Source organism: Diabrotica virgifera, chromosome 10, assembly GCF_917563875.1.
Source record: "Diabrotica virgifera virgifera chromosome 10, PGI_DIABVI_V3a".
NCBI classification, from domain to species: Eukaryota; Metazoa; Arthropoda; class Insecta; order Coleoptera; family Chrysomelidae; genus Diabrotica; species Diabrotica virgifera.
In genome coordinates this window covers 96,030,417-96,056,114 of record NC_065452.1, presented here as the reverse complement: position 1 = coordinate 96,056,114, position 25,698 = coordinate 96,030,417, and the positions used below count along the sequence as shown (strand labels likewise).

The window sequence follows — 25,698 nt, the reverse complement described above, 5'->3', positions numbered from 1 at the left end:
GAAGGGGACTGGCAACACAGAAAGAACAGGAAAAAACGGTTGAGTGAAGGAATACACTGAAAACTGTGGAAATCCTTAAAAGGATGCAGGGTGTTTCTAAATAAGTGCATCAAACTTTAATGAGTAATTCTACATGAAAAAATAATGATAGTTTGTCCTATAAACGCATTTCCGAGAAACGAGGTGTTGAAATGTTTCTAACAAACTGACGATTTATTTATTGCTCTAAAATTATTGCGCATTCTTTGATATAAAAGCAAGCATTTTATATCCATCATTGGTGCGCATAAGGGTAATGGTCTAAATTAAAAAAAAAAAAAAAATAGTACGCCACTAAGATATTTTAAAAAAAATCATGTTAGAATTCCTCGTTCAATTTGTGACAAAAAATCTACCCTTTTTCATTCGACTCGCCGTTTTTGTGCAAAAATAAAACATCTTAACGCTTACAAAGTACTCGAAATAAGTTTCTGTACATTCATGTGAAGAAGAATTTATCATTCCTAATCGTCAATAGTCATAGTTTGGTAAAAAATTTTTAAACAATAAATAAATCACTTTACAATGAAAGAATAGGTAATAATGTATTAATTTACTAAGACCGATAAGAATATAAATTTTAAAAAAATCACTTCATATTCAAATCTTCAAAATATTCGTCGTTTACCTCATGACAATGTGCGATTGAATATTATGATTTCCCACCATAAAATTAATTATGCATTTATTTTTTTCATTACGTAGATAGAAACTTACCTAAATCTATATAACATACAAAGAATACAAATTCAATAATTCCACAATCAATATCTTACAAAACTTTTTTTATTTCACAAAGCATGCGCGCCATTGTTAATGCAAGTTTACAGAAAGACTAAATATTATTTAACCAATGAGGCGTATAATATTAACTCCACTATAGTATCGCTGATTATTCTTAATTATTAAGTTTGTTGATAATTTAAAATTTGATCTTCCTCTACATATTTTAACACGTTGACGGACAGTGCGTCAAATGTACAAGAAGTGTTTGTGACACTATATGTATTTTGCAAAGTAGAATAGGGAAAATACAACGTCTATAGACGTTGTGTCACATTACATCAATCGTAATTAGACGTCTATAGACGTTCTGTCCGTCAACGTGTTAAAGTAGATTGTGGACATACGTTATACGTGACAAATAACCTTTTCAAGGAAAAATGAACAAACTTTTTAGATCGTAAAAGAATTTGTCTGCAGTCTGCATTAACTTTGTATGAGTGATACAAGCCATAACAATTATAAGGTTGCATTATTTTTAATAGTGAGCTTTGGTTTTAATCTATTAATCTTTATTTTGAGTTATGAATTCTGACTGTACATAGAAATAGTTTTCTTTTAAATTAAATAATATTAGACTTATTCAATCGTATTAGGAAAAATGTTCAAAGTTAATAAACAAATTATTTTATTTTTATATCGGCGTCCCTCAAAATTTGGCGCCCCTCACAATTTGGCGCCCCGGGCGACCGCCCGACTCGCCCGCCCCTTTATCCGGCGCTGCCTAAAAATCATACGAACAAGCTGAATTTTGATGAGAATATCAATTTTGGGACTCCAAAAATGAATATCTATTTTATTTGGGAATAAGCCACAAAACAAATTTTGTTTTTATTGCTTGGTAAAAAATTCTTCTAATAATTTAGTTTTATTGGAATCATTCACATTGACAATTCAGATATCGCACCTCCGCTCAAATAGTGTCACAACTCAAAAAAATTTAAAAACGGTTTTATTGCACCAACCAACAGCTTAATAAAACTACAAATTATCTCAAAAAGTGTTACGTTTATAGTTCAAGTATTTGTCGTTAGATGACACTAGAGCCATTACATGATTAACCAAAATCAACGGTGCACCGAACATAAACAGTGTTTCTTTATTCAGAAGAATCTGCGTATGTGCTCAAGAAAAGTGACATATTTATCACTTATTTATCTTTCTTTTTTCAGTATTTTTTGTTTAATGTTGTTACATACTTGTATTTAAAGTTGCATAATTAAAAATTAAGTCTGTTAACCAGATAATAATAATGATATTATATTCTGTACTGCAAGAGCCACTTTTAATAAATAATATTAAATTTCATAAATTTTTCGTTATTTTATCTGTATAGTGTCACAACTGAAAAAAAATTATTTTTAGCAGAATTAATACACTATTTTGTAGAGCTTCAAAAACCTTTGTAACTGACCAAATAAGTTATTATACTAATTTTAACAGTTTTTGAATTAAACCCGAAAAAGTTCTAGCACACATTTTAAATGTCGTTTTCTTGATACTTTGTTTTTTTTTACTTATGACATTGTTTGAGCGTAGGTGCGATATACACTCACCGGCAAGAAAAACGGGCACCCCAAAAAATGGGTCATTTTGGATGTCTCGTATCTCCTAAACCTGTTGTCCGATTTAAACAATTGTTTTAATATGTTATAGCCTTATTCTTCAACAATATCGCTGTAATAATATTGCTGCTAGACAGGTAAATTTTCATTGTATACCGGGTGTACCAATCAAACTGGGTTTTTTTTCTCAATTTTTAGAACACCCTGTGGAATACCTAGCCTTCATAAAATATTGAAATTAAAACCCAACTATAGCCCCACGTTTTCTTAAAATTCTGTTTTTTTATTCATTCGCTTATTTTGGATAATAAAAAAGTTAGGGACTTTAACAACTAGCCATGTTCTTTATCAATACAGGGTCAATACATTTCTAAATAAGTGCGACAAACTTTAAGGGATAATTCTACATAAAACAATAATGACCGTTTGCTTGATAAACCTATGTCCGCAAATTCTTCGTTTCCGAGATACGGGATGTTGAATCTTTTCTTACAAACTGACGATTTATTTATTGCCCTAAAACCGGTTGAGATATGCAAATGAAATTTGGTAGGTTTTAAGTGGTAGATATTGCGCATTTGTTGACATACAATAAAGAATTTTATATTCATCATTGGCGTGCATACGGGTCATATGACCTTATCATATTAATAACTCAAAAAGTATTAATTTATTTTAATAACATTATATAACAAATTTTGCTTAGAATTTGTCCCACTATCGATTTGTGGAGTTATTTTTAAAAAAGTCATTTTCATCCCCAAGAAGGGGTGACATCTACCCTAGGCAAAAACTGCAAGTTGGTACCATGTCAATTTGGTTTCTTGAGGTATCCTCTATCCACTCACAAATTTTCGTGAAAATGAATGGAGGTTCACCGAAATCGAAGGTCGCAATTGATTTTTACCTTCAGTGACTGCACTATAGAAAGAAAATTGCAATTCAATAATTGAAATGCGTGTATTTTGCGAGCTCATAAATTATTAAATGATATGTAGTCGCCAAATAATTAATTTAATTCATTTTAAGTACAATTCTCTAATAAGCCGAGAAGGTGGGGTAATTTTCTTGCGAAGGGGTTGCAGCTTAATAATTTAGTTTATTCTTAGAATATAAGCTATACGAATTAAACTACTATTAACTATTTTGGAAAAACTTACAGTTTTTCAGTGATTTACGAAAAACCGCTTTAAAACATGCATTTATTTTTCACGAATAATTAAAATCTTCCAACTTTAATAACTCAAAAAGTATTGACTTATTTTAATAACTTTATATAACAAATTATGCTTATAATTTGTCCTTCTATCGACTTGTGGAGTTATTTTTAGTAAAATAATTTTCACCCCCTAGAAGGAGCGGTATCCACCCTCAGGGTAAAGGCGCAAGGTACCACCATGTCACCTTTGTTTCTTGAGGTATCCTATAACCACTCACCAATTTTCGTGAAAATCGATGAAGGTTCACCGAAATTGAAGGTAATAGTTGATTTTTACATTCAGTGACTGCACTATACAAAAGGAATTGCAATTTACTGATATAAATGCGCGTGTTTTGGAAGCTCATAAATTGTTAAATGATATGTAGTCGCCAAATAATTAATTTAATGTATTTTAAGTACAACTCTCTCTTAAGCCGGGAAGATGGGGTGGTTTTCTTGCGAAGGGGATGTAGCTCAATAATCGAAATGCGCGTGATTTAAGAGTTTATTCTTAGAATATATAAGCTATACGAATTATATCCGAAATACGATATATTTTAATTTTTTTCAGCATGTTTCTCTTAAGTTAAATCAATTAAATGGTTATTTGGGGGTGAAGGGGATGAGCTCAAAAATCGAAACTATATCATTTCAAGAGCTCATAAATAGCTCGTAATTCTGTCGCAAAGATCGATTCAATATCCCTATTTTTAAGTAGTGGGGGGGGGGCTGAGTCAGCCCCCCACTAAAATATTAAATTCCTGCTCAGTGTAACGAGCTCAAAATTTTTGATGTGCGGAATATGAAAGCTCATAAATCAGCGCTATTTGTTTTTTAATTTTTGCAAGTGGGGGGGGGGGCAGCTCAACAACGGGTCTTCAAAACCTATAACATGAAATTTCGATTTTATGTTTTGGCAACAAATATGAGGCATTTGAAATTGACCTACAAAACGTTGAATTTAAAGTATTACATTATAAATGATCTCACGTCACAGAAAATCCTTCCACGAAGATTGGGTAAAATTTGTAGCTGAAGCTGTGAAATTTCGAAAATCATACTTCTGCTATTGAAAAAAAGCAGTTTTCAGTGTTTTATATCGTTTGTAAGGTGAAAGTTTTTATCGTTTTTAAGCATATTTAAAATGGCTCATATTTGTTGCCAAAACCCAAAATCGAAATATCATGTTAAGGTTTTGAAGACTATGCTATGAACTATGTATGAACAATAAAATTTATTGAGTCTGATTTTCGATTTAAGAAGCAATTAAATAAAATTTGTAAATATATTATGTAGTGTACCTATGTAAAACGAACTGTGAGTTTAAATAAATATTATAGTACAGTTGTATGTAATAATTTACTTTTTTCTACGACCGATTAGTAATATGCTCATTATTCGCTATTTCTAAATAGATAATAATACCTATTACTTTACCTGTGAATAATAGTTCATTAATCACGGGCTAAAGTTACTCACGGGTCATTACTCACGGGCTGAAGTTAGTTCAAGTGGCGAATGTCACTTTTAATATTAGTCTTATCAAATACATTACAGCTTGTTTACATGGGCGGTTTGCCAACGTTTGACGCCGCGGTTTACCTGAAAAACCCAACCGCCGCGGTTCGTACACATGAGAGCGATTGACTGGCGGTCTCATTCCTCCCCTAGTAAACTTACAACCGCCGCGATTTGACGACGGAAAGGTTGCATGTGTACGATGTTGAGCGGTTGCATTTGTTTCTATGTTAAACTTGAACCGCGGCGGTTGGGTTTTTCAGGTAAACCGCGGTGTCAAACGTTGGCAAACCGCCCATGTAAACAAAGCGTTAGACTCTAAAGGCGGGTTGACATTACTAGTGAATAACGTACGTGGCTCACGCTTACGTATTTTGCCTGTGCTATTGTATTTTATTATCTATTTTCAAACTCGAGCAGTACATTTGTATCTATGTATTGCGTTAAAACAAATGTACTGCTCGAGTTTGAAAATAGATAATAAAATATCTAACAATAGCACGGACAAAATACGTAAGCGTGAGCCACATTCGTTAGTCACTATTATAATAGTAATGTATATTATAGTATAATATAGTTAGTTATTCTGTGGTAATGTCAACGCGCCTTAATGTATTTGGTCTTATATAAACTTCAAATAAAATTACAGACAGTCTAATGTATTTGGTCTTATAAACTGCAAATAAAATTACTTGTTTATTTAACAAAATAATTATTGTAATTATTTATATCAATAATAATTAACTTCGACAAATTTTTAAAGGATTTTTAACTGTAACAATGCGTCCGTATATTTTTTACTTTTATACTTTGTTTACTATTATGAATTTTGACGTTTACCATTTTCAATGACAGTGACGTTAGCGTATTTGCTGTGTTTATTGGAATTTAAAACTTACATTGTGTTTATTTTATAAAGTTATCTTGTGATATATATTTTAAATATAACATATTATATATAGGGTGAGGCAGATAAAGGGCCTATTAGAAATATCTCGAGAACTAAAGGCAACAGAATCATGAAAATTGGAATGAAGGGGTTTTGAAGAATGATCTATTTAATGAAAATATTTTCATCTATTTTCTACTTCCGGTTATACCGGAAGTTGCTCATAACTTCGTTTTTTTAAATGGGACACCCTATATATTTTTACATTTTTGGATTTTCCTCGATGTCTCCTTTCTTAATATGTGAGGTTTTATATTATTATACAGGGTAGTTTAAAAGATAATTACGTGTTTTTATTAATTTCGTAGCAGATTTCACACCCTGTAGAATTATAGTACTTTGACACCAAAAACTCTATTTACGTTCATATGATTTTTAATATAGTCTACTATTGTTAAACATTATTAGTATAGCCATATATTGAATTTTAGTATACAGGGTTGGTCAAAACACGGAATGAATATTTTCTGAGTTTTCTTAAATGGAACACCCTGTATTTTAGTATTGTAATGAAATGATATTTTATGGTACTTTTTCATTTTATCAGCATTCCCTACACCTAACTGCTTTAATTTGTGAGTTATTGGTGATTCAAGCCAAACATTAATTGCAACAAAAAATACGTGAAATTTTATTAGGTTGGCCTTGAAAATATTCAGTCACAAATAATTTTTCGGACATAAATACATATTTATCTGGACTGATCGTTAAAATTCCCAATAATGGTTGAGCTATCAAAATACTTACGTAGTTAGGATTCTTGGTGCGATTAACAATTAAGCACAAATTAAAGCAGTTAGGTATAGGGAATGCTTATGAAATAAAAAAGTACCATAAAATATCATTTTAATACAATACTAAAATACAGGGTGTTCCATTTAAGAAAACTCAGAAAATACTCATTCCGAGTTTCGACCCACCCTGTATACTAAAATTCAACAAGTAGCTACACTAATAATTACTGACAATAGTAGACTATATTAAAAATCATTTGAACATAAATAAAGTTTTTGATGTCAAACTATTTTAATTCTACAGGGTGTGAAAGTTGCTACGAAATTAATAAAAGAACGTAATTATCTTTTAAACTACCCTGTATAACAATACAAAACCTCATATTTTAAGAAATAAGACTTCGAGTAGAATCCAAAAATGTAAAAATATATAGGGTGTCCCATTTAAAAAAACGAAGTTATAGGCAACTTCCGGTATAATCGGAAGTAGCAAATGGATAAGAATATTTTCATTAAATAGATCACTCTTCAAAACCCCTTCGTGCCAATTTTTATGAGTCTGTTACCTTTGGTTCTCGAGATATTTCTAATAGGCCCTTTATCTGCCTCACCCTGTATAGTAATATTCTTATATTATATATAGTTAAATATAAATGTGCATTATAACTTTTTAAATACGTCCACCGACAATAGCCACTTCCTGTTTATTACAATGACAGGAGGTACAAATTTATACTCATATTTTTTCAGAAATGAATATAACTTGAATTGACTATTTATTTCTTGTTGTGGCTTTTACAATCTTCTTCTTTATGTGCCTTGTCCGTTGCGGACGTTGGCTATCGTTTCTGAATAACTCGATCGATGTTAGTCCAAACCATTGGCGTAAATTTTGAAGCCATGAGTGTCTTCTTCTTCCGGGTCCGCGTTTGCTTTCTATTTTACCCTGTATTATCAGTTGGAGTATATATTTGTCATGTCTCATAATATGACCGAGGTATTCAAGTTTCCGTTTCTTAATTGTGAAAGAGATTTGTTTTTGTTTTCCCATTCGGCGCAGTAGCTCTACGTTGGTGGTGTGAGTCGTCCAGGATATTTTGAAGATACGTCGATACACCCACATTTCGAATGCTTCCAGCTTTCTCATTAATGTTTCCGTCAGTGTCCATGCCTCTGCACCATACAGCAAGACTGGAAATACATAGCACTTTAGCAGCCGTACTTTTAGTGGGAGAGATACGTCGGAATGGGTGAATATATTTTTCATGTTGTTAAATGTTGCGCTGGCCTTTTCAATTCTAGATCGTATTTCGGTTGTTTGGTCCCATTTCGAGTTGACGACTGTTCCAAGGTATATATACGAGTCAACGTGTTCAATTAGTTGGTTTTTTATTTTCAATTGTCTGGCAGGTTTCTGAGTTTTGCTGACCAGCATCCATTTTGTTTTATTTATGTTGAGGTTAAGTCCCCTTTCTTCACTCGCTCTTTGTACCCTGTCCATAAGATACAATAGGTACATGTCTTTTACAATAGGTACAGTCACAATCACTGAATAGTTTACACCTTTATTTTTATATTGTAATACTGTAAAATCGCAGTGTCGTACGGATTTACTACATGTCAAATCGCTTGTCAAAAATTTTAGTGCGTATTGAAAAATAAAATAAGAAGCTATTAAAAGCGTCCGAAATGCCGTTTATATCACGCGCAAAAACAAAAGTAATTGCCAAACTCAATAATTTTAACTCAATTTTTTTTAAAAAAAAATGCCTTTCTATACTTTCCGTTTTGTTAAATTTTGTAAAATAGATTTATTTTATTTTGATTTTTTAATTTCAATCAACCTATTCTGGGTCCGCCACTGGTAACGTAACTTTGACGTAAATGGTGCGTTTAAACGAGGTAAAAATTCAAAAAATTGGCCACTGGATATTAAAGGGTGTAAACTATTCAGTGATTGTGACTGTACATAATTAAGATAGCATTGCTAATTAATAGTAAGCAACCAATTAGGTATTCAGCCGTGTACTATTGGTAAACAAAATTTATTTTTGTAAATTATAATTTTAATCTCGAGTAGTTGATAATTATATTTTTTTACTAATTAAAATAAAGAAGGTAGTAGAAAAAATATAGTATTCTACTTGCATGTAATGGCTATTACTCACTCTGATGAATTACGACACTCGCCTACGGCTAGTGTCGCAAACTTCATCATCGTGAGTAATAGCCATCATTACATGCTCGTTGAATAATTTACTTTTATTGAATTAAACTGATTTAATAGAACTTACTTTTGAGTAATGTGGACTCCTCCTTTAAACCCAGTATCAAAATGTCCTTTTCCTCTACCCCCAGCTAATATTTGTGCTTTTACTACATATTCTTTAACATCTAAAATAAAAACTAATGAGATAAAGAATTCAACTGCCAGAACTATAGTTTTCCCATAATAGTCCAGGGCGCATATGTTTTGAGATGGACGTTGAGAGGTGACTCAAATTTTTTTGCAGAAATTGCTTGAAAATAACTCAAATAATAGTATTTGAGTTATCCTCCCACTCAAAATGGTCCGGAACATTGTTTAAATAATCAAAATGTCAAAATATGAAGGCAAAATTCGATTTTTTTATTGGTTTTTTGATTATAACTTTAAAACTATTAATTTCTGAGAAAAGTTGTACTGACATAAAAGTTGCGTAATTAAATTTCCTACAATATAGAATTGGTTATAAATTTAAAAAATAGTCATCCTTGTTGCAAAATAGCAATAATTGCGAAAAAAACCATACAAAAACAAGTATTCGCATTTTACGTTTTTCAACCATTTATGCTACACCTAGGACCTTCATATTTTAACCAGAAAAACTTTATGATATAGTAAAACAACACTATAAATTTTATTAAGATCGGTTTAATAGATTTTGCAAAATAAATTTTGCAATCCAGCTTTCGCAAAAAAATTCATTTTTTTTTAATGTTGCAGGACTGAAAATAAAGCATATAGCAAGTTGAATTTTTTTTTGCTTATAGAAATGTACTGTACCTTTCATTTGCAATTTGCAAAATTAAAATCGATTAATTACCACGGCGTCAGAGAATTTTTTAAATAAACATTAATTTTTGGTGCTACGCGCAGGCAGCGGTGTTCGATTCACACAAGTTGATTTCCACCAAAATTTCTTCCCATCTTTATCTAATATATTATTTTCTTACTCTATATTTTGTTGTATTTTAATATTTTAATTCCACAAAAATCAAACTAACTTTATTATTGTTTGTGAAATATTGTTTAAACAATTGCATATGTTTAAAAATAATAAACTTTTATTCTCTATAAAGTTAAAATATATGAACAAAGAAAGTTTTTGCTAAAAAAAGTGTTATTTCAAAGGATAGAGTATGTTTTTATTTTGCAATAAACACATTTATTTATTTATATCGAAATGTAATAAAAATTAAAATGTATCAATCATTATCAAAGGTCGTTGGAATGCCCAATCAGAGCAAACTATCCGCTGTCCTGCGCGTAGCACCAATACATTAATGTTTATTTAAAAAAATTCCTGACGCCGTGGTAGTCAATCGACTTTAATATTGCAAATTGCAAATGAAAGGTACATTACACTTCTATCCGCAAAAAAAATTCAACTTGCTATCTGCTTTATTTTCAGTCCTGTAACATTTTGAAAAAATGAATATTTTTTGTGAAAGCTGGATTGCAAAATTTATTTTGCGAAATCTATTAAACCGATCTTAATGAAATTTCCAGTATTGTTTTACTGTATCATAAAGTTTTTCTGGGTGAAATATGACGGTCCTAAGTGTAGCATAAATGGTTGAAAAACGTAAAATGCGAATACTTGTTTTTGTATGGTTTTTTCGCAATTATTGCTATTTTGCAACAAGGGTGACTATTTTTTAAATTTTTAACCAATTCTATATTGTAGGAAATTTAATTACGCAACTTTTATGTCAGTAGAACTTTTCTCGGAGATGAATACTTTTTAAAGTTATAATAAAAAAACGAAGAAAAAAATCGAATTTTTCCTTCATTTTTTGACATTTCGATTATTTAAACAATGTTCCGGACCTTTTTGAGAGGGAGGATAACTCAAATATTATTATTTGAGTTATTTTCAAGCAATTTCTGCAAAAAAATTTGAGTCACCTCTCAACGTCCAAATGTACTAATATTTTTACAGATGCGCCCTGGTCTATAATACATTAGGTTAAAAATAGATTACTAATCATGAATACTTAATACCCAATGTATAAGAGATCATGGGGAGATTAGATCAGAACTAAAATATGCAATATACTAAAGATAAAAGATGAATATGTACATTAGTAATTTGAGTGCCATAATTTAGGTGCTCAATTTATGTATAGCAAACTTTAATGCCAACATAAAGCCTACCTTAACACAAAGGTTGGAGAAGAAAAAGTAGAAGAATGTACAGGAGGATACAATCTGAGCAACAGAAACAAAAAGGTGATAGGCTTATCGAATTTTGCCAAAACAATAATTTTGTTATAGCTAATACATTGTTGTGGACTGAAAGCTGGACACTGAAGCAAGAACGCATGAATAAGCTACAGTCATTTGAAATGTGGTGTTACAGAAGGATGCTCACAATACCATGGACACAGAAGAAAACGAACTTAGAAATATTGTGAGAAATAGGCAAAGAATATGAAATAATCAACACAATAAAAATAATAAACTTATGATATCTGGGACACTAAGACTAACAATACAGGGAAAATAAGATGGAGGAGTATAAGATGGAGGAGTATAAGAAGAAGAAGAGTGTCATGGTTGAAAAAGTTATGGGACCATAAGGCTTTAAATCTAGTTCCATAGAACTTTACAGATCAGAGGTAGATGGAGTAGAGGTACTGATGATGATATCCAACCTCCTATTGGCAGATGGGACTGAAAGAAGAAGCTTACTTTCCTAATGCAATATGTATAACTAAATGTTCAAAATAAAAATACATTTTATGAAATTAAAATAATAAAATAAGGTATTATTTCATATTCAAATGATTCATAATATACACCTTACTTACGAAAATTATCCAGTTCTTGAAATCCATTTTTATCAACCATACAGAAGTCCTGGATTGCAACATTACTTTTTCTTAGAAGATTTTTACTCTGGTATTCTAGGAGATTTAAACAACGATGAGGGATCTAACAAAATAGAGAAAGTTTACTGAAACTTCCAACGCATCATGTAAGGTAAAATTAATTATATTAGTAAAAACTTAACAATTTACATAAGCAGCTAGTATATCAATACATGTTTTTGAAGGAGAATGATTTTGTGATGATATGAGATGGAATGAAAAAATTGTTCATAATCATCCTCTACTAGGAATGTCAAAAATAATTTTGAGTAGATTAAAAAATTACAAAAATTTAATTTTCAATATTGTTTTTAGAAATATTGACATAAACCACAATAGAATTCGCTGGAATCATTTACTTTCAAATAGTTTCATGATTCTTAAAGTTTCATTATTTAACATAATTTAGTTTGTATTTTTTTTTATTAAGAAAAAGTCGCATCCACCTAATGGTTATTAGCGACGGAACAATACATAGGTTAAACAAAAATGTGGTACAATATAAGTATAGTACAAAGGTAAGGTTACATGCATTATCTACAAAAACTTGTTAGATTTTATTAAATACACCAACTGTTTTTAAAAAGTCAATTAAATTTTTGGTTCTCTATTATTGGCACCCAGAACTGACATATTTGATACGATATTAAAATCAATACGTTCTTGTGTATATTTTTGGCATTCAATGTTTGACAGTTAGTTGTGTGTTACACGATTCACAAATAGGTGGTTCAGATCTTGAGAACAAATATGAGTAAGTAAGCCTGGTATGGCCTAGTCGTAGGCGGTTGAAAACTGCTTGCTCATAACAACTTTTATAAACTGTTTTGACTTTTTTTACTGTGACTTTAATTTGCCTGAGTTTTGAATTTGAATTTTGCCATTCATCGAGCCAGTCATTTAACACATATTGTTTTAACAACACTTTCAAGTCATTAGGGGCACATTGTAATATCGTTTCTGAATCCGCACTAGTCACTGCACTACGCGCACTTGAGTCTGCATCTTCATTTCCAAGGAATCCAAATGAAGTTGACTATTCTACCATTTTGTTGAGATAAGTGAAGCTCCAACTTGATAATTTTTTCAATTGGATGATTTGGATATATCTTTGTACCGATGTTATCGCACTAAACGAATCAGAAAGAATCACTACTCAGTTATGTTATTGTCATTAGAAAACTTAAGTGCTCTGTAGAGAGCGAATAATTCGGCTGTGTATATACTGCAATGCGGGAAAGTCGAAATAAGTGGTACTAAAATTGCAACTCCCCCACTTGCGCGAGCTGTGTTAGTTCGGTCTTTACGAAAGCATGTAAAATGTATTGGCGAATATGGGTTAGAAGATACAAGATTAGTTTCCTGTAGACATATAATTTCGGGACAGTGTTCTGATTGAATGATATTGAGCATTGGTAAGCGATGGAAAAGTCCATCAATATTCCACTGTAAAATTGAGTTGAATGTTATGTTTCAGTTGAAGAGAGTTCACTCTCAGTAGTAGCTTCTTCACCGAGAAAACGTAGCAGTAGGGTTTTTAGCCTTGTAAAACGATATTTTGTGGTTCTGTCTGGAATATATTGATAAGAGACGGTAAGCAAATTTATGAGGCCAAGGAAATCAGATGTGAATTCTTTAACAATTTCGATAGGAGATTGGCTGCCTTGAATATTTTCAATAAGCATCATTAATTGGTCATAGCTTAAAATGGACGGTGTTGATTGTTTACTTAGACATGATTCAAGCGATTCGGGGATAGGTAATGAGCGTTTAGGTTTTTTATTCTTTTGAGTTTTTGTTTTATGAGGCTGAGCAGGAAGAAGAAATGTTTGATTATCAACGATATTTTCAACAGGTGGAGATGTTTCCTCTATGGTTCGTTTGGTGTAGGGACAGGGTGATTCTTTCGTGATCGCTAGTGAAGTCTGTGAAATTATCGCTATATTTTCGGCTGCAGCAGAAGATTCCAGTGGAGTATTTTCGTTAGTTTTTAAATCTTGGGTTGCTTCAGAAACGGGCTGTATAATTTCCACTGATGTAGAGTTAGAGGTGTTTGGTATGGATACTTGTGGAAATATTTCGGTATTTTTATTTTGATCATTATTAGAAGTTTGGTCTACTTGATTACCAGCATTGGTAGGAGAGTCAGAAGATTGAACAGTAGGGGGGTTAAGGGTCCTGAAGGCTGAGAAGAAGAATTTTTATTGCTTGGACAGTTACTAGCAATGTGATTTATTTGTTTACAGATATAGCATGTCATACTATCCTGCGAAATGAATATTCTATTATTAGAATTATCATAATTTAGAAGAATTGAATCTGGGATCGTCGTGTTATGCGGACTAATAAACACTTGCCTTCTAAAACTTTTTATATGGCTATATTCTGGAAGAGAGGCACTGATCTTTAGGAAAGTGATTGGAGAAATTAAGTTTAGGCCGAGATGTTTTAATTCTTGGATGATTACTTCGTGTGGGATACTTGGACAAACATTTGATAGCACTATTCTTTCTGCAGGCGTTATTAGCCTTCTGGCCCTGACTATTTCCCCATGTACCTTTATAGAACCATAGTTTGTCATAAAATCCTCAACAGCTTGCTTGCTACTTAAATACATGCATATTCGATTATTAGATAGGCGAGACGAGTGTCTTGAAGTGGTGTATTATTAATAGCGCTAAAAAGTATTGCGTTTTCTTTTCCTGGGAAGAAATTTTGCTACGCAGCCGCGGTAGAATAAGATTTATTCGCTGGGACATTCTGTATAGTAACATCTGATGACATATTGATAATTTATTTACGGTACTACCGAAACTAATTACTTTCGTTTCCCGCAAAAAACAAAACTGGTAAATTGTTTATAATCCATAAACCTGTGTCTATTTACAATAACTGCTGTAGTAGACAGGAATATAAACTAACAAAACTGGTTTAAATACGCAAATGTACGATTAAAAAATGTATGTGGTATAAAACTTACAGTTTAAGTTAGTTTGATCACTTTAACTATAATTAAAAACTGGTAGTTTCACTGGTAATAGACAAAATATCAAGAGCCGAGACACTACGTCTTTACAGCTCATTAACTTTTTCGGTACTCTTTAGTTAGTATTGTAATATGAGCTTTAACAATTATATGTTGGAACAAGTAGGTATTTGGTATTATGCGAATAAAACGCTAATTTAGCAAAAATTCTTTTAAATTTGCAGCATTAATATAAACAACATTCTTTATGATATGTAAGAAATTATTTTTTTCATTTTGTTTTATACCATACTCTGTATTTATTAGAGTACAAAATGATGATGTTTCATATGGGTAATCTGAGATGCATTGTTGAAATATTTTAACAGATTACTTGATTCGTTGTTGACAGGTCGTTCTAACCATACTCAGGTATAAATATTTCATTATTTATACCGAGCAGAATGGACGTTTTGATTCAGATCAGTCTCCTTGCAAAGTCTTCTTGACAATGGTTAGACCTAGAAACACGTGTCGAGGGATGGCAAGGGGCCCGATTTGAATAAAAACGAAACCGTTTATTTTCATTTTAAATAATTTTTACGGTTTAACTATATATTTTGTGTTGATTCGAATTCTTGGACAATCGAAAACTGCTGGCAACTGGCAACATTTTTTGCTTTTCCTCACGTTTCTTAAATTTTATCAGCCACACACAAAGAACGTTTTGAAATAAAATATACGAGTAAGAGTTCTTCTTCTTCTTCTTATAATAGGCCTCTTGGCCTGTTCTTACCGATTTTGAGCTTGTATTTGTAGCTGTGATATTGACTGCCAGCTATCTCGCCACCTTTAAAGGGCCTTCCTATTGGTCTCTTGCCTGTTGGCTTCGAATCTCTGGCTATACGGGCTATTCTCTCGCTGTCCATTCTCGTCACATGCTGATTCCACTCTCGTCGTCTCTGTCTTCCCCAGCGTACTATATCTTTTATGTTACAGAGATCTCTTATTCTGTCGTTCGGTATTCTGTCTCTTAGTTTTTTCCCAGTTATTGACCTCAGCGTTCTCATTTCTGATGTCCTCAGTATCCTCTTGGTTTCTGCTGTGTCACATCTTGTTTCTATCGCGTACGTCATGATCGGTCTTACACATGATTTGTATATGCATACTTTCCCTTCCAGCCTCATATCTTTGTTTCTCCAGATGACATCCCTCAGACATCCTGACAGTAATTGGCTTTATTTGCTTGCTTTCGGACGCTCTCTTTAACATCTCCATAACTACATATTTCTATTCCCAGATATTGGAATCTCCAGACTTGTTCAATTAGTTCGTTGTTAATTACTAATTTGCATCTTATGGGTTCCCTTGACACTACCAGGGATTTTGTCTTGGCTGTTGATATTTTCTTGTTGTAATTCTTCGCCACTGTATTGAAAGTTTGTGCCATTTGCTGTAGGTTATCCTCGTTATCGGAGATTAAGACTGCGTCGTCAGCATAACAGAGGATTTTTATTTGTTTTTCCGCCATCTTATATCCTTTTCCAGTACCTTTAATGTTTTGTATGATTATGTCCATGACTAAATTAAAAACCAATGGGCTCAAGCTATCCCCTTGTCTGATTCCCGAGTTGATTTCTACTTCCGATGTTAGTTCATTCTCAACTTTTATTCTGGTTTTGTTCTTCGTATTAATGTCTTTAATTATCCTTATCATCTTGTTGGGCTGATTTTTCTCCTTTAGCAATCTTAGCACATCTTCCAATCTTACACAATCGAAGGCCTTAGTCAGATCAATGCAGGAAATTTCCAGTGAATCGACTGTAGCAACAATTACTGTGTTTAAGATAATAAGAAGTATGGTGAAATTGCCAGTGTTGAGGTTCGCAGCAAACGCAGGCTATCCAAAAGCTATTTCTTAAAGGAGTGTAAGGCATTTAATTAAAATATGTAAGTCAGAAGAAGAAATACACTATGAGAAGTAATTGCTACAAACTGTGATGAATGTTTCCCAAGAATGCTGTTGTAAATGTACCCACAAAAGCGGTCTTAGTTTTTATGAAGGTGTGTTTGATAGGTTCTTCTTTGGGATATAAATTTTCTATTTCTTGATTTATTGAAAATTTATTTATTCGAGTAGGCGTAGGCCCAAAAAAAAACCATTGTTGATGGGCCTTCAAAAAAAGAATCATTACATTTGGGCTAAATCAAAACTTTTGTGGGCCAAACATAACTGGGACAAAGTTATCTATAGCATCTAGAGCAAATTTGATGTCTGTGTGGGAGATTACCAAAAGCGTGTGATTCTGGAAAACAATAGAAGCATTCCATTTAAAGATGGTCTCAAAAGCACTAAAGTTTCCACAGGGCATCACTTGTATGTCTGCCAAAGGGTTGGGAACTTTACATTTTATTGAAAGTGTAGTAACTGCATCCAAATATCAAGATATCCCTGTACATTTGCTTTTACCAAGTACAACAAAGTTATATTTCGCCAGAGATTTTGTCTTTCAACAAGACAGAGCCTCATGCCATAAGGCTAAATCTACCAAAAAATGGATGAGAGAACATGACATTAAAGTTTTGTCACATCCTTCTAAAAACCCAAATCTTAATCCAATAGACACTTTGGCACAAAATGAAACAATGCCTAAGAAAGAATCCTCAGTGTACTTTGTCTCAACTACAAGCTAAATTGCAAGAAATATGGGATAAATTCACCCCTGGCTTTTGTGCAGGTTTAATTGATACAATGCCTAGTAGATCTGGCTGTTATTCAAGCTAAGGGCAATGTTGCACTTTCTTAATTTTTAAAAAATATATAATTAAGCCGTAAAAATAATTATACTTATACAACATCATAAAAATGTTGTTAATTTCATATTTACAATTAACCTTCGGTGGGGAACATCTAATATGTGAGATTAAATAACTTGTTTTTTTGTGTTAATTATTTATGTGATTCTTTAGAAATATTAGTTAAAAATAAAAATATAACCATTTTTAATTGAATAGTAGAGTTTGTAATTTTTTTTTGTTAAGTTTATGTAGAAATTTATTTTTAATCTCACCGATGATATTAGGATTAGGGCCCAAATGTGTTATAATTTTATTGTACCCGAACTCAGGTTAAAAAAATTTAAATAAAAGAATTTCAGTAAACTGGCATTTTATTCGCAAAATAACTGCTTGTTATAACAACATAACATATAGTTTTTAGGGCTTGTAGAACTTCATATACACACTAATGTCTTGCTGTTATATTGATGTGTTGTGTACAAAATGTGGACTAAAGAAGTTTGTTTATCACCCTATAACTACTTTTTTTATTGATAGAATTAATTTGGAATGATAAATTTCATTTTCAGCTGTTTACAACATTTTATGGTTTTGTCCTTAAAATGTAATAAAAAACAACAGATAAAATGAATTTACATATTTTCTAATATAAACTGCGCGTCATAGAAAACGGGCACCCTAAAAAATGGGTCATTTTTGATGTCACATATCTCCTAAACCTGTTGTCCGATTTAAATAATTTTTTGAATATGTTATAGCCCTATTCTTTATCAATATCCCTGTAATAATATTTTTGCTAAACAGGTAAATTTTCATTGTATACCGGGTGTACGAATCAAACTGTGTTTTTTCTCAAAGTTCGCAACACCCTGTGGAATATTCTAGCATTTATAAAATACTGAAATTAAAACCCAACTATAGCCTCAGGTTTTCTTAACATTCTGTTTTTTGATTCATTCGCTTATGTTGGATAATACAAAAGTTATGTAATTTAACAATTAGCCATGTTCTTCATCAGTATTCATCATTCGCTTATGTTGGATAATACAAAAGTTATGTACTTTAACAACTAGCCATGTTCTTCATCAGTACAGGGTGTTATAAGTCTAAGGGGTTTTAGGGACTAAATAAGTTCGACAAACTTTATGGGGTAATTCTGCATTAAAAATAATGACAGTTTGCTTTATAATCATATACAGTAGAGCGTTGATTATCTGAACTAATTGGGGGACATGGGTGTTCGGAAAACCGATTTGTTCAGATAATCGAACTATATTGATATAGTCATACATATTTATCCACAAGTGAATAAAAGCCTTATTTATATACCTACATATTTATTTATATCTTGATAATGACAAATATCAATTAAACAAAAAAATTGAAGATATTTTAAGCGTTAATTACTAACGCTTGCTGGGTACTCGAGTGTGGGGCGCAGGAGTCGGGTGCGATCGCGCAGTACTGTATCCGCAAAAGCTTTGTTTCTGAGATACGGGATGTTAAATTTTTTCTTACAAACTGATGATTTATTTATTGCTTTAAAACCGGTTGAGATATGCAAATGAAATTTGGTAGGTTTTAAGAGATGGTTATTGCGCATTTTTTGACATTCAACTAAGAATTTTATATTCACTATTGGAGCACATACAGGTAATATGACCGATCATATTATTCGTATGCACGCCAATGGTGAATAAAAAATTCTTAATTGTATGTCAAAAAATGTTCAAAAATTACGTCTTAAAACCCACCAAATTTCATTTCCATATCTCAACCTGTTTTAGGGCAATAAATAAATCGTCAGTTTGTAAGAAAAAATTCAACATCCTGTATGTCGGAAACATTTGCGGACATATGCTTATAAAGCAACCGGTCATTATGTTTTCATGCACAATTACCCCTTAAAGTTTGCCGTACTTCTTTAGAAACACCATGTACTGATAAAGAGCATGCCTAGTTGTTAAAGTACATAACTTTCGTATTATCCAACATAAGCGAATGAATCAAAAAAGAGAATGTTAAGAAAACCTGAGGCTATAGTTGGGTTTTAATTTCAGTATTTTATAAGTGCTAGAATATTCCACAGGGTGTTGCGAACTTTGAGAAAAAAACACAGTTTGATTCGTACACCCGGTAAATGAAAATTTACCTGTTTTGCAAAAATATTATTACAGGGATATTGACAAAGAATAGCGTTATAACATATTCAAAAAATCACTTAAATCAGACAACAGGTTTAGGAGCTAAGCGACATCAAAAATGATCCTTTTTTAGGGTGGCCGTTTTCTAAGACGCGCAGTGTATTAGGATTGTGAAATAAGTGTTTTATTGAATTGTTTAGTAATAAATACACAAATATGAGTCGAATTTACCTACCAATACGATCTTAACCCATTAATATTCCCAAAATTGTATAATAATTATTTTCTTAGCTAAATAATAAAAACGACTTACTTGTAGAATTTCTCTTCGCTTAGTTGCTCTTAATAAAAAATTCCAGTGTAACATGTTGAAATTTAAAAAATCATATAAGTAACAGAAATATTTTTGATATAATAATACAGTATTTTTTACAAAACTATGAACTTTGAAACTTGAATTTTATTGTTTGATAAAGATTTTAGGCATATTTTAGGTTATGTCTTATGTCACATAACAACCAGAGTGACATTTGCAACGTTTTGTATTTTTTTGTTTGTTTTGTTTCCCATTGCTATTGGGAACAATAAGCAGATATAAAAACATTGAAAATTAATATATAGAGAAAATTTAAGAAAAGGAGGAGATATAGATTTGGTTGTAATAAAAAACAAAGATTTTAATTACATTTTTTATATCACTGAGTTACCCCAAATCTAGACAACTTACAGTTCCTCGTTGTAGTGTTTTTTTTTTATGTAATACCAGTTACTGGTCTAAAGGGGCAGTTAGACGGGCTAGTTTTTAAAGCAATATGTTGCCGGCAATATATATTCGGTATGTTGCTGGCAACATTGCAGCATCTAATGAAAATATCGCCGTGGCCGTGGGGCCGAGCCACGTGGCCGAAATATTGCTGGTATTTGAGCACTATTGCAGTTAGTGCCGTTGCGGATAAGTTCCGACTGCTGTGGAAAATCTTGCATGCTGCTATTGTTGCTCGACTATTCTGTAGAAATTTAATTTGGTTTTGTCAAAACATACAAAGAAAAAATGAATACGTGGTCAAATAAAAACACAATAAGTTTTATTAATGCAGTACATTTACGTCCAGAGTTGTGGGATGTAGAAAATACATCATACAAAGACCGGACGAAGCTTATAAAAAATTCAGAAGTTTAAGGACATATGCGAAAAATGAACACAAAAAGGTAATTCAAAAGAAAAGTGGAAGTCAATGTGGCAAAATTGTACATTGGTTTGCATATGAAGCAATTCAATTTATTTTATCTCGGGATATACCAGAAACGGGTATTGATAGTGTAAACATTCGTCTCGTCAATACTTCAAGGGTATTTTTCGTCTAAAACGGATATATATAATGCCACAAGCATGGCTGGAAATATTGCAGAAAATATTTTTTATTATTGTTGACAGGCCATACGTAAATATTTCTGTTTTTGCAAATATCGCTGAGCAATATTTCCACTAAATATTGCCGAAAATATGCAATTTTAGTGGCCCGTCTAAATGACCCTTCTAAGCCAATTTTTGTCGTCATTGCCTTTAACAACAGTACAAATAATTCCTTAAGGCCCGCCGAGAGGAATGAGCGAGCCCCGGTAAGAAGTGAAGAGCGGGCCCCCGGGAAGAAGTGAAGAGCGAAACCAATTGTTTAATTTTTATAGAAACATAATTATCAATAATAGGTAATAATAAGAAATCTTTCAAATATACATTTTATTAAGTTTTGATTATATTTACAAAAGTTAAAATATTTATAATACAGGTGCTTTTCGAGTTTTCTAATTGGCAAAGATGTTTATAATTTGCTAGGCCAGTTAACCGATCATGTTTCATTGTAAATCTCATAGTATTTTTTATGCGAGAAAGGCAACAAAAGCATCTTTTTGCTTCTGCGACTGTCACTGGTAATGCAAAATATTCTTTTAACGCAATAACGACGTCGCACAGTGGTGAATTTTGCCGACATGGCCAAAATCATAGTTAAAATGCAAAAATTTAAGTTTATATATTCCGAGAAATTTTATATGAATCTTGCTCTGTAGGTTTCTGAGGATCATAAACGTCCGTTGAGGGTAGAACAATACAAGCATATCACATAGGTATTTATATTAGTGTAAAGTTGGGATTGAACAAAAGCGGACCGAATAAAATTAAAGTGTGTTATACAATCGAGGCGTTGTTAGGTTTTCGTTTAAAACTATAGACGTGTATCATTTTGTTATTTTATAGTGGATGCTATTTTTGGAGGTAAGTGGAGTATTTTAATATACTTTTTAGATTCGTTTTCCCAACATAAACTTTATTTACAACATATTTACAAAATGATGGCAAAAATGTTCAATCGTTTTCTGTTTACCAAGATTTAAAATGGGAAAAGTAAAAAAGTCAGCTTTGGTCAGCAAAGATTTTTTGCTTAATAAATAATTCAATATGTATATAAATATTCCTCAAGAAATCATCTGCAACAAGTTGCAAACTTAGCGGAATTCTTCATTTTAAAAAACTGTAACATGCTGGAGAATTTCTACATTAAGAGACTTTAATGTTATGGTCAGTTGTATAAAGATAAGGATATAAACACCGAATAGCGATAAAGGTATTTATTGATAGAACCGACACTAGGGTAATTCTACCCCGGGAGTACTTCCGAACACTGACTAATTACTGATTCGCGATTAGCTAAAGACTGATGTAGACTGATGAATACTCTTTCTCTAGGCCAGATATCTTGGTTTTATAGAAGCTTAAATTGGGTCATTGGTGACACGATGCCCGCGTGATTTGTATATTTAATGAAGGTAAATAATTCTACTTTTGTCAGCACTTTCGTGTCATTTCCAAATTATATTGTTGATAATGGACCAATTTGGATCTAAACTAATAATCTACGTGTGTGAATATAAAAACAAATAAATTCGTGCAATCTACTGGGTGGTATAATTATTCTGTTCAATATCGGATATGAATTCTGAATATTTGTTATTGGACATACTGCCCGCCGGAAAAGCGGTCCCAAGTGTCAGTGTTCGAAATTTACAAGTATAACATAAACATAAGATATAATAAGTATATTTCTAATATTACAACATAAATAGTTTATTAATAAATAGTTTAAGAATAATCAATATTTCTCCAACTGTTAACTTAGCTTTCAACGTCCGACTCTATATTTAGATCAAAATTGGGACTATTAGATGAAAAGGTGTTGGAAGTCGACGGGGAGTCGTCTTTCCGGTTACGAGCTAATGTAGGTACCTCGTGTTCGGGTTTCTGACTAAGTGTTTAAACTGAGCGACATTTTCGTGTAACAGGACAGTATTTCCACAATATGAGCAGACCAATCACCACTATCGAAGTAATGACCCCGGTGGCCGTTAAATAAGCCCAATGTGATTCATGTATCTTTCGCCAAGGCGTATGCGCGACTTCTTGCTCCAGACTCTCTTCTTCCAATAGTATAGTACGGAACTCATCTCCTTGTGTGTTAATGTGTGTGGGTTGAGTCGTACTTAACTTACGTCGTGTCATCGTCAGCAACTGCGCTACGGGAGTGATCGGAGTCTTTAGGTAACTGGTTATCGCTGTCTCCACTCCACTGCTAGTTGGGAGTAGTGTAATGTTTTTCGTTTGGGCGATGCATCGGGGCGAGAGTTTCAGAAATGTGACTCGCTCCAGAACTCTTTCGTTTCGATTTCCATCACAGATAATGGACAGGTGTATCGGAATCGGTGTGATTATTAACCAGAGGTTGGGTGTACCCATCTTACTCCACTGAGCTTGATGTATTGCCCGGGTAACCACTGGACATGTGCTATTCTTAGATCGCTCATAAATTTCTTCCAGTATACAGTTTGGTTTGGTATCCATGTTCATTACAGCCGTTGGGGAGCACGCTATCTGTGACCGTACCAACTGTAAGCATCTTGCTTTATCTTCTGCGGTCAATTCGAAGTAGTGGAGAGTGTTATATTCTACAATCAGTAGATTTCTTGGGGCGACAAATGAATGCAACACTGACCCCTCGACCTTAAGTGGTATCGCAGTGACCTTGAGCATGTTGTAATTATTTCTCCCTGTCACTATGAAGTAGCCGATGACCTTTATATATTTGTCGTCATGGCTAACCTCCGTTTCTATAATGGGTTGTCGTCGTATTTCCACTCCTTGTGGTAGTATCTTCCCTGCTCTTTCTATTAACTTGGCTATTTGACCCGGCTTTATTATATCAATGAAATGGCCGTGGTTGTAGTGAAGGTTTAATATTCCCTCGTAAAATTGAATATATTCGTTTATGAACTCCGTAACTTGTAATGCTATAGTTTGTATTCGTAACGTGCTATATTCGGTTTCTAATCTTTGTGCTTTGTCCTCTACTTCGTTGAGACCTCTAGATATATCTTGTAGACCGGTTGTTAGTGCTTTTTGGAACTTATTCAGTTGTTCATTTATCCTCATCTCCGTGTGGTTTATTGACGTTATTGTCTCTAACATTATCTTTGCCTGATGCTGTGACCCCTTTATCAATTCTCTCTGGTTTTTGTCTAGTGTCTCAATGTCACTATAGGCTTCGTCGTTCACTCCAAATATGGAGGTTAATATTGTGCCTAATATTCCTCTTTTTTCTCTTCCTTTTATTTCTACTGTCAACGCCTCACTTACTGACTCCGCCTTCCTTCGTCCTTCCTCTAACTTCCCTATTATCTCTTTACAGTGTACGATTTTTGTCTCTTGACACAGATCCTGTATGCCTTCTATCATACTTCCTATCAGTTGATGCTCCTTTTGAACTCTTGTAATTGTTGTATTGTTCTTAACGCTAAAAATGGTGCTGCGGCCGTGCCGAATGTCACCGTCTTCAATTTATATTCTTGCACTGGATCCTTTGTGTCCTTTCTCCAGAGTATTTTTTGATACATTTGGTCTTCTTCTGCCATTCTGATCTGTCTAAACATTTTCTCCAGATCCGCTGAGTATGCTACCTTATGGGATCTCCATCTCAATAGTATATCTGTCAAATCCTGTTGTAATTTTGGCCCCGTGTGCATAATATCATTCAAGCTTACTGTTGATGAGCTTTTACTTGATGCATCAAACACGGCTCTTATTTTTGTTGTAGTACTGTCCTCCTTTCTCACTGGATGATAAGGTAGGTAGTAACCGCCTCCTTGGTTTTCCGCTATTGCCATATGACCTTGGTTTTCATAATCTTCCATGAATTGTCTGTAATTCGCTTCTAACTGTTTGTCTTTTGTAAACGTCCTTTCTAGTTGCATCAATCTGGCGAATGCCTGCTGCTTAGATTCTCCTAACTTTGTGACGTCTTCCTTAAACGGAATTCTCACTTCGTATCTCCCTTCTTCATTTCTTTTTACTGTCTGTCGATACATTTCTTCACATTCTTGCTCTTCTACTGATAAACTTGTTTCTTGATTCACTTCTTCTAATTCCCAGAATTTCTTTATTTGTATGTCCATTTCTTGTCTGGATATCATACAGCATACTTCTGCTTTTGTAGTCTCCCTTTCTCGTGCTATCCCCGAAATTATCCATCCTAGTTTGGTGTTTTGACTTAGGAGTCCATTACTTATTCTGTGCATCCCTTCTGTCAATATGTAACTATATTCTTTTACTCCTAGCAGTAAGTCTATTTTTCCTACCCTGTAGTATCTTGAGTCTGCCAGTAGTACATTCTTCTCGTTATAGTTCTGTAGGATTATGTGCTGTTCCGGTAAATCCCTTGTTATTTTCGGTAGTACCAGTGCCTCTATTTCCATGTCGAAGTCACTTTGGTAATGATTTCCGATCAAAAGTTTCATACTCCAGTTGGCTGTCTTTTCCCC

The 25,698-nt window shown here is 32.9% G+C and overlaps 1 protein-coding gene across 1 annotated transcript in view; it reads right to left on the bottom strand.

Annotated features, from left to right (window-relative positions):
* LOC114333473 (succinate--CoA ligase [GDP-forming] subunit beta, mitochondrial) overlaps positions 1–20,351 on the bottom strand; it is an 80,603-nt gene extending 60,252 nt beyond the window's left edge. The window contains exons 1-3 of the mRNA XM_050663293.1: positions 20,147–20,351; positions 11,866–11,989; positions 9,084–9,183 (exon numbers count right to left, since the gene is read on the bottom strand). Coding sequence (XP_050519250.1) covers positions 9,084–9,183; positions 11,866–11,989; positions 20,147–20,200 — 278 coding nt within the window. The 5' untranslated portion in view covers positions 20,201–20,351. The remainder of the gene's footprint in view (positions 1–9,083; positions 9,184–11,865; positions 11,990–20,146) is intronic.
* Between the last annotated feature and the right edge of the window lie 5,347 nt (positions 20,352–25,698).